The sequence below is a fragment of the Boeremia exigua genome (assembly GCF_020726555.1).
Source record: "Boeremia exigua strain MPI-SDFR-AT-0100 chromosome Unknown C7974scaffold_2, whole genome shotgun sequence".
Taxonomy (NCBI): domain Eukaryota; kingdom Fungi; phylum Ascomycota; class Dothideomycetes; order Pleosporales; family Didymellaceae; genus Boeremia; species Boeremia exigua.
The window spans coordinates 1,867,798-1,880,917 of NW_025763519.1; the positions used below are offsets into that span (position 1 = coordinate 1,867,798).

At 54.7% G+C, this 13,120-nt stretch overlaps 3 protein-coding genes across 3 annotated transcripts; all 3 read left to right on the forward strand.

Moving 5' to 3' along the window:
- Positions 1–584: 584 nt before the first annotated feature.
- C7974DRAFT_385931 (fungal-specific transcription factor domain-containing protein) lies at positions 585–4,165 on the forward strand. Its single transcript, XM_046141007.1, has one exon. The coding sequence runs from the start codon at positions 780–782 to the stop codon at positions 3,954–3,956; it is 3,177 nt and encodes a 1,058-aa protein (XP_046001661.1). The 5' UTR covers positions 585–779; the 3' UTR covers positions 3,957–4,165.
- Positions 4,166–4,294: 129 nt separating this feature from the next.
- Positions 4,295–6,228, forward strand: C7974DRAFT_351494 (uncharacterized protein). Its single transcript, XM_046139484.1, has 4 exons — positions 4,295–4,622; positions 4,697–4,724; positions 4,784–5,297; positions 5,350–6,228. The coding sequence occupies exons 1-4, from the start codon at positions 4,414–4,416 to the stop codon at positions 5,988–5,990; spliced, it is 1,392 nt and encodes a 463-aa protein (XP_046001662.1). The 5' UTR covers positions 4,295–4,413; the 3' UTR covers positions 5,991–6,228.
- Positions 6,229–7,853: 1,625 nt separating this feature from the next.
- C7974DRAFT_409210 (uncharacterized protein) lies at positions 7,854–12,059 on the forward strand (the record flags this gene model as incomplete). The annotated part of the gene is made up of 3 exons (XM_046143385.1): positions 7,854–8,078; positions 8,193–8,290; positions 8,345–12,059. 3 exons carry the CDS (start codon positions 7,854–7,856, stop codon positions 12,057–12,059), a joined length of 4,038 nt encoding a protein of 1,345 aa, XP_046001663.1.
- Positions 12,060–13,120: the final 1,061 nt, after the last annotated feature.

The window sequence follows — 13,120 nt, forward strand, 5'->3', positions numbered from 1 at the left end:
GAAGCGCTGCTGAAGCAGCTGCCCGCCGCAAACAAGGGCGATCAATACGTCATCGAGTTTCTAACTTTTCAGGCACCTTGCGCAGTCTGCGCTAGGTATCCAGTTTGCCCGAAGATCAAGTTGAAACGAATACGAAGATGGTCGCAGGGAGCGAGTGAGGATCGCATGATTGGTGATGTCTGAGTAATCCGAATTTGGTCGAGAACCTGAGGAGCAACCAAGCTCGAGCGCCTGTTGTCGTCAGCGTACCGGCCAGTCACAGGCGCCGCTCACACACCGGCCATGCATCCTGCCGTGCGCGCCCCACACGTGCATCGACCTCGCGAATCCTGGCTGCAGGATTAGAGCGAGTGCAGACGCGGGCGCCATCTGATACTCTGGGGTTTGATGTGCTGGGCGCGGGCAGCTCTGATCATTGATGGACGCGAGCAGCATGGGACTGTTGCGGTAATATGATGCATCGCGGCCGACGTGCTCCTCTTGGATGCTCCCCACAGTCGTGCATGCTCCTGCGACTCAGGAGACTAGTGCCCCACATTGCTCAAGTAGAGCCGCCTCTGCTGCACGCGGCGTGGAGAAGGCGAAGCTTGCCCGCTGTGCTTGTCAGCGCTGGTCTCTGCTCGCATCCTTCGCCCGACGAAATTCCTCCAAGAGCCTCTGCACTGCGACCGCCATGACGCTGCTCTGAGTGCACACTGTATTGCGTAGACACACTGTGCCCAGCACCGCTGCTCGCCCGCCAATGCGATCCTGGCCGCCGCAGCTCCGCCCCCGATGACATGGCTGGCTCCGGCGCAACCGCAGCCACCATGAGCAGCTCTTCGCATCCGCATTTCGACCACGATGACGCCCTGGGTCTCGCCGAGTACGGCCTTGCGCCTGCGTCTAGTAGTGTCCGCGGCGCCAGCCCTGGCCAAATGATGGGACAGTTTCCCGACTTCGATGTGGCTTTCGCGCGCACCCAAAACCCCGGATTTCCAGGCAATCAGGTCCACCGCGGTAGCGTGGGCGGTGTGAGCGATGACAACCTGAGCGGCGGAGGCAGTGTCCACCCACGTGGTCTGAGTATCGGCGGCAGTCCCGGCATGCTGGCGCACGAGGGCTACAATGCTAGTCCTGACAGTGCTCCGGGCATGAGTCTGCTGGCTATGGGCGACTCGCATAACTCTTCTGCGCCAGGTCTGAAGCTGGAAACAAACGAGGGCCCCAACTTTGCCTCCACAGCCACGAAGCGCGCAAAGGACGCCGAGATGGACACGCCACAATGGAGCGAGATGAAGACTAAAGCCGGCAAAGAACGAAAGAGACTTCCACTTGCGTGTATTGCATGTAGGAGGAAGAAGATCCGCTGCTCAGGCGAGAAGCCGGCGTGTAAGCACTGCGTTCGGAGCAGAATACCATGCGTGTACAAAGTCACCACACGGAAAGCGGCACCGAGAACAGACTACATGGCAATGCTAGACAAGCGCCTAAAGCGCATGGAAGATCGTGTGATTAAACTTATACCGAAGGAGAGCCTCCCTTCTGTGGCCAACGTGGGCAGATCAGTCGTCAAGCCTGCTATACCAGGCGCCGCGCCAAAAACTCCAGCAACCAAGAAACGACACGCTGAAGAAGCGTTTGGGAACGAACTGGATGAATGGGCCAAGTCAACGGGTAAAGATCCAGACGTATCAGGTGTGACTGGAAGATCGAAGGAGTCAGACGAGAACAGGCTGCTCACAGAAGGCGCGGATAGCCTGCCATCAAAGGAGATTCAGGAACACCTTGCTGAAGTATATTTCGACTACGTATACGGCCAGAGCTATCCTTTACTGCACAAGCCAAGTTTCATGCGGCGGTTGAGCGCAGGCAAAGTACCGCCAGTACTGATTCTGGCCATGTGTGCCATCTCAGCCCGCTTTTCGACACACCCACAGTTGCGAACGGAACCGTGTTTCTTACGAGGCGATGATTGGGCACAAAGAGCAAGGGAGATTGCGTTGAAGCGCTACGATTCACCGAACATTACTATTTTAATAGTTTATCTCTTACTTGGTCTTCACGAGTTTGGCACATGCCAAGGTGGACGGAGTTGGATGTTTGGCGGCATGGCACAGAGAATGGCATACGCTCTGCAGCTTCACAAGGAAAACGAGTACGATCCGCTAGTAAATGATCCAGACAAGAAGCCGCTTAGTGCGACAGACCGGGAGATCCGGAGAAGGACCATGTGGTCTTGTTTTCTGATGGACCGGTTCAATTCGTCCGGCTCGGATAGGCCGCTTTTTGTGCACGAGCAGTACATCGAGGTGCAATTGCCGGTCAAGGAGCACCTGTACATTCACGAGATCCATGCACCGACCGAAAACTTGGAAGGCGCGGTGCCAAACCCCGTGCCGCCTGACAGCGGGCAACTGGCAAATCCTCGAGAGAACATGGGTGTCACAGCCTACACTGTTCGATTAGTGTGCGTTTGGGGTAAACTCGTCAAGTACATGAATCTTGGTGGCAAGGAACGAGAGGCGGAACCAATGTGGTCGTCAGAATCGACATTCTTTCAAATAAAGAAGGAAACCCTGGAGTTCAAGGATTTGTTGCCAGAGATGCTGGTCTACACACCAGAGAATCTGAAGAGCCATGCCATCGGCAAGACGGCGAACTCGTTCTTGTATTTACACATCCTTTGGCAGCAGATCATGCTTTTCATGCATCGCTTTGCACTGCCTTCGACTGCAGGCGCGCGGCCGCCGAAGGACATGCCACACGAATTCCTCACAAACTCAGCACACACTGCGCTCGACTCTGCGAACCAGATCTCAATTCTCATCAACGAGGCTATGGACCACAACGTCGTTGCGCCTTTCGCTGGATACTCTGCGTTCTTCTCATCGACCGTCCATGTCCATGGTGTTTTTTCGAGCAATGCGAAACTCGAGGCCAAATCGAAGAAGTATTTGGCATACAATGTCAAGTATCTGACCAAGTTGAAACGATATTGGGGCATGTTTCAGTATGTCGCCGAGAACCTGAAAGATCTATACCGACAGCACGCCGATGCGCATTCGAAAGGACCGACCGCGAGCGCAGATGGTAAGAGCAAAGCCAACATATTCCAGTACGGCGATTGGTTCGATCGGTATCCGCACGGTGTTTCGAAGACAGACTACGAGGACGCAGCAGAGGCAAAGGCCCACGAGCCTGGCACTGATGCTGTACTTGGCGAGAAGAGCGATCTACAGAGCGTGGAAGAGTTCTTCGCGTCGTTATCACCACCCTCCAAGGCCGATATCCGCAAGCAAGCCCGCAAGACGAAGGCTAAATCTGTCAGTAAAGCAGCTGCGACAGAAACACCAAAGCTAGCACGCCAAACTAGCAATAAACAACAGTCCGCCCCCGCTCATGGCCAACAGCAACAGCAGCCAATATCACATATATCCATAACGAACGACGCGACCATGTCCACCCCACCTACCACATTCGACCCCGCCGCTTACTTTTCACAACAAAACCAATCTACCTCGCAACAATTCATTGCTGAATTTGCCGGCCCACACGCGCTTCTCAACTCCGGTACATCGCCCTCTATCGGCCACCTCCCACACCTCCAAAACCCGACTACTCACCCACAAAATCACATGGACATGTCACCATTCCCCGATCTATCTTCTGACTTCAATGCCGCATTCTGGAACCTCGAGGCCATGGGCATGGGCGGCGGCAGCAACCACTTCTTCGATCCAATGAGTAGCTACTTTGTGCCCTTCAACGTGGATCCACCAAACATGATGGGTGGTGGAGGTGATGGTGTGTTTGATGGCCAGGGCGCGGACTATGGGTTTGGGCTAGGACAGGGTCCGAACGTGGATTTGAATATGTTGGATGCAGGCGTAGAGGGAATTGGACAAGATGGAAGTGTACAGAGGAGACAGACGGGAGAGGGAATGGGAATGGAGGGATTTGACGGGAGTGGCTGAATACGTGAACAGGAGAAGAAGTACATGCTGAGGAGGAATAATGATTGTTACGCGGGATTTAGGATATACCATTGTGCAGGCGATTGTAGCCAAAGTTGGGGGAGAAAAGTAAATCAATAAAGGAAGGAGTCTTTTATCATGTTCATACAACTTGGCAACCAACACGCTGCTTCCACTTCGAAAATGTTCGTATGATAGATTATGTTTTAGTTGACGCCTGTCACTTGTGATGGACCGCAGGATTCGAGTGGTTTCCACGATCGTCCCCCTTGGCCCCAGCTTTGGCGCTAATTGTTTTAGCGGGCATTTACGTAGCCCTGCGTGAGCACAGTCCGAGCACTTGAACAACCCAACTCGTTCAGCTACAACAGCCCCACCAACACTTGACCTTTTCATACTTCGTGACCGACGCGCAGATTCATTCAAGCTATCCCCAAACAAACACAAACCACCCGAAATGGCTTCTGAAGTAGTTTCGAAGCTCCAGAACCTCGTCACAGGCGAGTCTAAGAGCGCCCGCAAGAAGAAGGCTAAGCAGGAGAGCTCTGCCACTGCAGTCCCTGCTGCGACTGAGAAGACAGCTTCTGAGGCTGGGGCCGGCGGCTCTGATCCTCTTGGTAACATCAATGGCGACAGCGAGAACGCCTACATCAAGGAGCTCCAGAAGTGAGTCGCAGCCCTGCTCCCCAGGCAAGGCCACATACGGAAAGAGCTCAAGCGCTAATGTGAAACGTGTACAGGAATATTCGCAACATCAACAAGAAGCTTGTAAGTCTAATCTCCCCGCCTCAGCCTAGTGATGAGACACAACTAACATGCACGTGCAGAATGCTACCCAGAAGGTCGACTCCATCATCGCAGAGCACCCCGGTGTATCCCTCGACGAGCTCGCCTCATCCCGCAAGATCAACGCCGACCAGAAGGCTCAGGCTCTGAGGAAGCCCAAGCTGCAGGCTGAGCTTGCGCAGCTGGAGGAGCAGGTTACACAGTACAAGAAGTTTGACCAGGAATACCAAGAGAAGCATGCTCGCGAGAAGGAGCTGTTGCAGAAGTCGCATTCCGGCGAGCTTGAGGCGCTAAGGGAGACAATCAAGGCCGAGACGGCAATTGAGCAAAAGAAGCTCTTCCGCGAGAAGATCCTGACACTGTCCCGCTTCCTGAGGGCGGCTGCTGCTCGTCGCCAATTGGAGGACGATGACTCTGAGCTCACCAAGGCGTTTGAAGGTGCTCTGCTGCAGGTCTACGGAGGCGACGCTGTTGCCGTTTCTGCGGCTGAGAAGCTCATCGAAGGTGCTGAGGATGGCGTGCCTTCGACTGAGGGAGTGCTGCTGAGCACAACCTGTGCGTTACTCATTTCTTGGTGGAGAGTGATCCATGGCTAACTGATCGACAGACTCACAAGTCAAGCAGGCTGCGCTCGAGGAGGCTCCTTTCGCTGCCGAGGAGGCCTGGGTGGACGATGTGGCGCAGGCCCAACCCACAGCTCCCGAGGGAGAGGCGACAGAGGCAGTCTCTGACCCAACTCTTACGCACGCAGGTCTGACTGAACTTGATGCTGGAGCGGCTACCGTTGGTGGAGCGGAGGCTGAGCAGAGCGCCGCACCAGCGGCAGCAAGCATTGAGCCTGAGGCTGCGAATGCCGCTGCGACAGCACAGTGGGACAAGCAGACCGCTGGTCAGGACGAGCCTCTTAGCGAACCCTTCGAGATCATTCCTCGCGATCCTGCGGAGACTGAGACCCCACACCAGACTGCTCCAGTCACTAGCACCCAGAGCTGGGCCGACGACACACCCGAGCCTATTGCAGCCCAACCTCCTGCCAACGATGGCTTTTCTGAGGTTCAGCACAACCGCGGAGGGCGCGGACGTGGAGGACAACACCAGGGTGAAGGTCGAGGAGGATACCGCGGCCGTGGCCGTGGCGGTCCCCGCGGCGGAGGCGAGTACCGTGGTCGGGGACGTGGACGTGGTGGTGACTTCAGGGGCGGTCGAGGTGGCTTCCGTGGCGCTCCCCGCGGTGAGTCGACCGCGTAAATCGACTTTCAACTCTTCTCTCCCCTGTCACTTTGGGTTTAATGAGCCGTGGAAAGCTTTGATCTTTTGATTTGGCCTTCCTGCCTCCACCCATCTGAGCATTTGAGCGGAACGATAAAAAAAGAACAGCTTCACGGCATTTGTACAACCAAATTTGTTTACTGCATAGCATCGGAGCGCCGGCCTTTAACATAACGGCCATTGTACTCTAACGACTGGGCGGCAATGAACATGGATTTGTCACATTTTCTACTTGAGCAGTTGTGTGAGGTCGCATTTGTGAGCATCTACTTTTCGAACCGAGCGATCATAGTATCCTGAGACGTCCTGCACTGATTTGATTACGGTCTGCTGCACTGCACTGACGTAGTTGAAGAGCAAAATTGCAAGTGCATCTTCAGGTTGAGACGGCCACGAGGTGAGATTATGGCCTTTTGAAAGATTACACATGTCGATCCGGAGGAATTTGTTGGGGGGTGTGCTGCGCGTCATCAGTGAGGCGAAGTGCCGAGTGGACCTGTGCTCCGTGTTGAGGCGGAGGTGGAAAACATCGTAACACGCCGCACGCACAGTGGTCAAGGACAGCGCCCGCGACACTCAAATCGTTCAGATTTCTTGTAATATCGTCGAAAAATGCGACGAAAACCCAGCGCAAAATTCCAGCTTGCCTAAAAAGCCGCCAAATTGCATCGTGAACTCTGTATAGGCTGCAGCTGCATCTTCTCCAACCTGTTGCGAAGATCGTCGCAAATACCCACTCTGGCTTCTTTATCCATCAGAAATCCATGCAGCAGTATCCTCGTCCATGATGCATCACTCGCGCAAGCTCCGCATCCACTCCTGAGCTCACAGTTTGTCAGTGTGTGGCCACTGCTGCATCTGCCTGCTGCGTAACCAGCGACCTGCAATGGACCAGTCTGCACACGCTGAGCGTGACAGTACTAAAGCATGGCCAGCCCGATGTACTGGACGGGACGGTGCATACTGGTGCACGCGGGTATCGATGAGGAGCCGAGACTGGGCCTTGTTCTGCCGGGAGTGTCGCGGAGTGATGCAGGCACGACGAGCTAGCGGGAGCTTGCCGTTGCTGCACGCGCTCCACAGGCCGATCAGAAAAGCTTATCTCCACTTTGACAGGTTTGTTTCATGCGTCCAAATGTTAGCATTGTGTAGACATGATCGCTGTTCTGCTGTACTCTTGTAGCGGTGCTGTGCTGTGTCAGGATGACGGAGTACTACAGATCTGGATTCGTGGTGAGAAGATACTGAGATTGAGCGTGGGCTACTCTGCACAGACAGGTACGTGATTTGGATTGATGAACGATCTGATAACAGATCTGGTGTTGCGCATGACGTGCATGCCAAGCGTGTGGCAAGCGCGTTTGTGTGTGCTTCATGCAAGTAGCTTCGTTGCCTGCTCTGAAGAGCGTCATTTTCACGTTAGATTTGCATCTCAATTACTTGAGAGCCATCAGAAATACAGTGAAAAGCTCAGTTCTCTATGATCTGTTGTTGCTGTTTTCAGAGGTGCATGGTCCGATCATCGAACGATTGCGTAGCGTGGCACTAGCCGAACAGGACTCTGCAACCTCCTCGTTCCTGCCCTCGCACCTCAGGAACGACAACAACGTTCCCCCACACCTCCACACACAGCGAACCATACTAGACCCTGCGCGCCTGATTACTTGGGTCCATGCGCTGCCTACAAAATTATTGCGGTCTCGATATAGCGACCCCCGACCGAGGTGGCAAGCTTGCGATCCTCGCGGCACCCGCGCCTCGCTCGAACCACATCCACTAGCCTCACGTTGCTCCGCATCTGCCTTGCCACGCATCGCACGCCTCGGCGCCTGCACCTCGACTATGGATGCTCCAGCAGACATCGTGCAGTCTGTCGAGACGCCGCCTGCCGTCCAGCATGACGAAGTCGTGCCGAAAGCCGTCCTGACGCCGCCCACGAGCGAAGACAACGACCCAAAGCGACAAGAGAGGATGTCGTCGGAGCTTTCTGAGATTGACAGTGACGATGGCGAGGATATTGAGCCGGATCATTATTGGGAGGGAGGGAAGATACCCGTGTTCAAGCCGGTATGTTGCCGATGCGCACGAGTCCTGCAGTGCTACAAAGCATGCAACATGTGCGCAATATGCGCACGTAGAGCGCATTGAGAAAAACACAAGCTGACAATGCTATTCGCGTAGACAATGGAGCAGTTCCATAACTTCAAGCGCTTTATCGACAAGGTGGACAAGTTCGGAATGAAGTCTGGCATTGTGAAGGTCATTCCACCGACAGAATGGTACTGCCCAGCTCGATCAAAAAGCTTGCGGAACGATAGCTAACTCGGTCACAGGCGTGGCTCTTTACCAGACCTACAGGAAGCCGTCAAGTCGATCCGAGTCAAGAATCCAATTACACAAGAGTTCACAGGTCAACATGGTGTCTACACTGGAGCGAACGTCGAGAAGCAGCGATCCTACAACCTACCGGAATGGCGGGCTGTCACGGACGAGCCACACCACCAGCCCCCGGCCAAGCGAGGCGAGACACGTGCGGGCCGAAAAGCAGAGGCCCCAGCGCGCACACGATCCACACGAGCCGCGAAGATCGACGATAGCACCCCTGTTCCGAAGCGCAAGCCTGGTCGGCCCGCTCGTGGACGACGCAGCGTCAAGAAGGAGCCAGAAGAGGACGAGGAAGATGACGAGGCTGAGACTCTCGATGTGCCCCCCACGCCTACCTCGCCAGGCGCTGAAGATCACAAGCCAACTAGGCGCGGTGGTAGGGTGAAGAAGGAAGATACGCCAACCAGACCTCGCGGCCGTCAACCCCGGGCCCAGAACGAGAAGAAGTCGGTGTCTTCTCGGCGACTCAATAATAGAGGCGTTGTCAATGACTACGTTGATGAAGCTGCTTTTGGGGACTTCGACTACCATCTGGAAGGCCTCGAGGAGTTCACTCCTGAGCGATGCAAGGAGCTCGAAGAAGCCTACTGGAAGACCATATGGAGTGGACAGCCAATGTATGGTGCAGACATGCCTGGATCGCTCTTTGACGATCGAACAACGTCCTGGAATGTAGCGAAGCTTCCCAATCTGCTCGACGTACTTGGGACGAAAGTACCCGGCGTGAACACCGCCTACCTGTACCTTGGCATGTGGAAGGCCTCGTTTGCCTGGCATCTAGAAGATGTTGATCTCTACAGCATCAATTACATACACTTCGGCGCGCCAAAACAGTGGTACAGCATTTCCCAGGAGGATGCACGTCGTTTCGAGGCTGCGATGAAGAGTATTTGGCCAAACGATGCCAAGAATTGCTCCCAGTTCCTGCGACACAAGACCTACCTCATCTCTCCGCAGCGACTGGAGAAGGACTTCAACATCAAGGTCAACAGGCTGGTCCACTACGAAGGCGAGTTCGTCATCACATATCCTTACGGCTACCATTCTGGGTACAACATCGGCTACAACTGTGCGGAGTCAGTCAACTTTGCGACTGAAAGCTGGTTGAGCTACGGTAGGATTGCCAAGAAGTGTGATTGTGAGCCTGACAGCGTGTGGGTCGATGTGAACGAAATCGAACGCAAATTGCGCGGCGAACCTACACCCGAATACTACGAAGAGACCGACGACGACGACGACGATGAAGATGGTGCCGATCGACTCCCAAGCCCCCCAGCGAGCGTTGCAGGGAAGACGAAGAAGAAGCCTGGCAGAAAGCCAGCCGCGAAACGGAAGCGCGGGAAGGACGAACCGCAAGAAGCTGCGAGGCCGAAGAAGCTCAGGAAGATACGCATCCGTCTCAAGATTCCTGGACGCGGCATGCCGTGTATCTTATGTCCCAACGACGTCGACTTCGACGACCTGTTGCCGACCGACAACGGCATGAAGGCTCATCGCATCTGCGCTGATTACACGCCAGAGACATACATCCAGAACGAGACAGTTTGCAATGTTGCCAACATCGGGAAGGATCGTCTGGAGCTGAAGTGCAACTACTGTCGCTCCAAGCGCGGTGCAGTCTTTCAGTGCTCTCAGAAGAAGTGTACCAGGGCCTTCCACGCCACGTGCGCGGTTGCTGCTGGTGTACAAGTCGACCTGGGTACTATGCAGACGTTCGACGCTGAGGGTACGGAGTACTATTACGATGGCTACGACTTCCGCTGCCGCTTCCACCGACCCAAGAAGAGGAACAACAAGACTGTTGATGTCGATGCGTTGGAGAAGAACAAGTTTGTTCTCAACTACGGAAAGACACTGAAACCAAAAGACGTCATCCAGTTCCAGTATGTCGGTGGAGAGATGTATCAAATCTATGGTGCACAGGTCGTTGAGAACAGACCTGGTGAGCAGGCTGCGCTTGTGGATGTTCTTCCGGATGGCGATCGAGTGGAGGTTGAATGGAAGTACATCCTCAAGCTGCACCCAGACGAGTCGCAACGACCCAAGCCGTCTGCCAATGCTCAGCCATTGCCGGAGCATCTCAAAGAGAACGACGCATCGCTCGACATCACCAACCGCACAGATGGCGTTCCTGAGATGGGTGATCCGTTCCATGATCCCAACTCAGAACAGAAATGGGCTGAATGGAACACAGCACCTGAAGTCACACGGAGAATTGCCAAGGTCGATTTCAGCAAAGAGAACAGACTGTGGTATTACCTTGGAAAACCTTCTACGGAGGCTAAACCACAGTATACCGAGGATCTTGCGAGGCCGACGAACAACCCCAAGAGCAATTTCCTGGATACTGTCAAACCTCCGCCTTTGCCAATGCCAACTTTCCAGCGACATTCGTACCCAGTATCATACCCACTCAAGCCAGCACCTCCTGGCATGGCACAGCGCACGATGATGCCACAACAGATCGCACCTGCAGGTGGAAAGCCATACACATACAAGCCGAAGGATACCCTGATGACCTCCTGGAAGACACCAATGTACAATCCAGATACCCGACAGAACCCCAATTCTCCCGTGGCACACCAACCGAATGTCACCTACGATTACAGGAATACTCCTCAATACGGATATCCTCCACCCCGGCCCATGTCGCAGCAGCAGCAGCAGCAGTATCAGCCATATGCGCCACCGCCACACAATTACTCTGCTCAAGGCTATGTGACGCAGGCTGCATCAGCTGGGCCGCTTCTCGACGGTATCGACAAATATGCTCACACGAACCAGTCTCATCAGGCACTGCCTCCATACCCATACTCTCAGAGCAACGCACAGGGTCCGCCGCGCCAACTGCCTTATCCTGGCTCGAACACCGCGCCATATGGCTCTCCTGCGCAGCACGGTCAAGCACCCCCTTCACACGGGCATGCACCGAATTCAAACATGCTGAGCACCCCTACTGGGACTCCCAAACCTCCAATGTACGCCGTCACACCCCACTCCTCCGTTGTTTATGCTGCCCAAACCCCTACTGAATATCTTGCCTACGTTTTGAAATACCCGTACTTGAGAAATGCGTACCTTAGGAGGCAAAAGACTTACATATCTCCTTACAGTCCTGGTGATGGAATTGCACCTGAATGGCTGCCCAAACCCCCGCAGTTAGTCGGTGGTGCAACGCCGGCTCAATCCATGCGCACAGGATCGACAGGCTCCCATGGCTACTACCCAAGCCCTTCACCCAGCTCGATAGCGCCGAGACCAGCAGCACAATTCCAGTCACCTGATGCTTTTCAACGAGGCCTGACTCAAGCCTCGACCTCCGCAACAGGCGCACCCAAGTGGGAGCAGATGCTCAAGCAGCTCGCCACATCCTCTGGCCCCGCAGCCACGCCGTCCGCAACGGCATCGTCCCAGCCGCCACAGTATCCGCCTCTACCGCGCTCGAGCACAAGCTACGGCATGCCCAACGCACCGGGCCCGTTTCAGAAACATACCCCGCCGCTGCCACCGCCGGCAGAGCCCCAACGACCAATACCCAGTCCTATTAGCGATGATGGGAAGGCTAGCGTCGTGGCTGCGAAATCGGTGCTGCCCTCGCCGCCCGCGATGCCGCCCACGCCGGGGCAGGTACACAGTGCTGAGACGTGGCGGTTCTCACAGTGAAGGATTGTACGAGTAACGACTATGCGTGGGATGATATGACTGTATGAATATGGAACTTGGATGGCGTTTTTGGGTGCGAAGAGTCGATGGACCGACCCTCTTCTATTACGTCTTTAATGTTGTGTCACTTCCTGCGGGTCACGAAATAGGGTATGCAAGGCAAGGCATGGTTCCTTTTGCACAGCGGCTATATAATACACGCAATTATTGATCTTAATGTCATCCTGCTCTCTCGGGCTGTTCTCATACCAACAACACTTGATCGCGCTTGTCCAGGAATATTGTAAACGTAGAACAACGATATGAACATGAAGTGAAGATAACGGTTGTATTGCAATGTGACTACATACTGAGCTCGTCTTAGCGGACACCATCAGGCTGTCCGTACCCCCGGATCGCGATAAGATGCGAGCTCGTCCCGGGGGGACCTCCACGAGGTTATTACCCCTCGCTTCTCAGGCCATGCTGACGCAGTGTAACTGCTCAGCGCTCTTTGCATCGCCGTCCAGGTTCCCAGAACGCCCCAGCTGAAGAGGGTCGTCTGCAGAATTGCTGGAGTCGGATGTTATTATTATTATTAGTATAATTGTTATTATTGAGTAGTTGTCTCCTGGGAGGAGGGTCTGTTGGTTAGGCATTCTACACCTCCTCAGGTCAGACTATTCCTGCCCACACAGCCAAAGGGTTTACCCCAAGTGCTTCTGTGGACAGGAAAGATCGCCGGGTGCACAGTCTAGTGACTGTGGCCGACGACACTCAGCGCGGTGCGGCTGGATTCTCGTGAGTACTCTCGGAGCTGGCCAGCCGTCGCTGACTGAGATTTTGTGGTCCCGAGTGAACGCTCGTCGCTATGGATTTGCGAGTCACTCTCCACTAATAGGCTCTGCTGCAAACGATGTCGGACACGGTGCAGGAGCGTTCGATCGGTATTTGAGAGTGCTTGCCAGCAATATTGCCAAGGACCTGACGGCCTGTCAGAGACTTGTGCCGAAGCGCAAGCTCGATATCTGGTGGCATCTTCCACACTGGGTTCTCTAAAAAGAGATCACGGGTGGCGGGGT

Bases quoted from the DNA above. Each gene is read 5' to 3' on its own strand.
- C7974DRAFT_385931 (XM_046141007.1), top strand. From the start codon at position 780: ATGGCTGGCTCCGGCGCAACCGCAGCCACCATGAGCAGCTCTTCGCAT.
- C7974DRAFT_351494 (XM_046139484.1), top strand. From the start codon at position 4,414: ATGGCTTCTGAAGTAGTTTCGAAGCTCCAGAACCTCGTCACAGGCGAG. The intron at 4,623-4,696 runs GTGAGTCGCAGC...AAACGTGTACAG, and splicing joins TACATCAAGGAGCTCCAGAA to GAATATTCGCAACATCAACA. The intron at 5,298-5,349 runs GTGCGTTACTCA...ACTGATCGACAG, and splicing joins AGTGCTGCTGAGCACAACCT to ACTCACAAGTCAAGCAGGCT.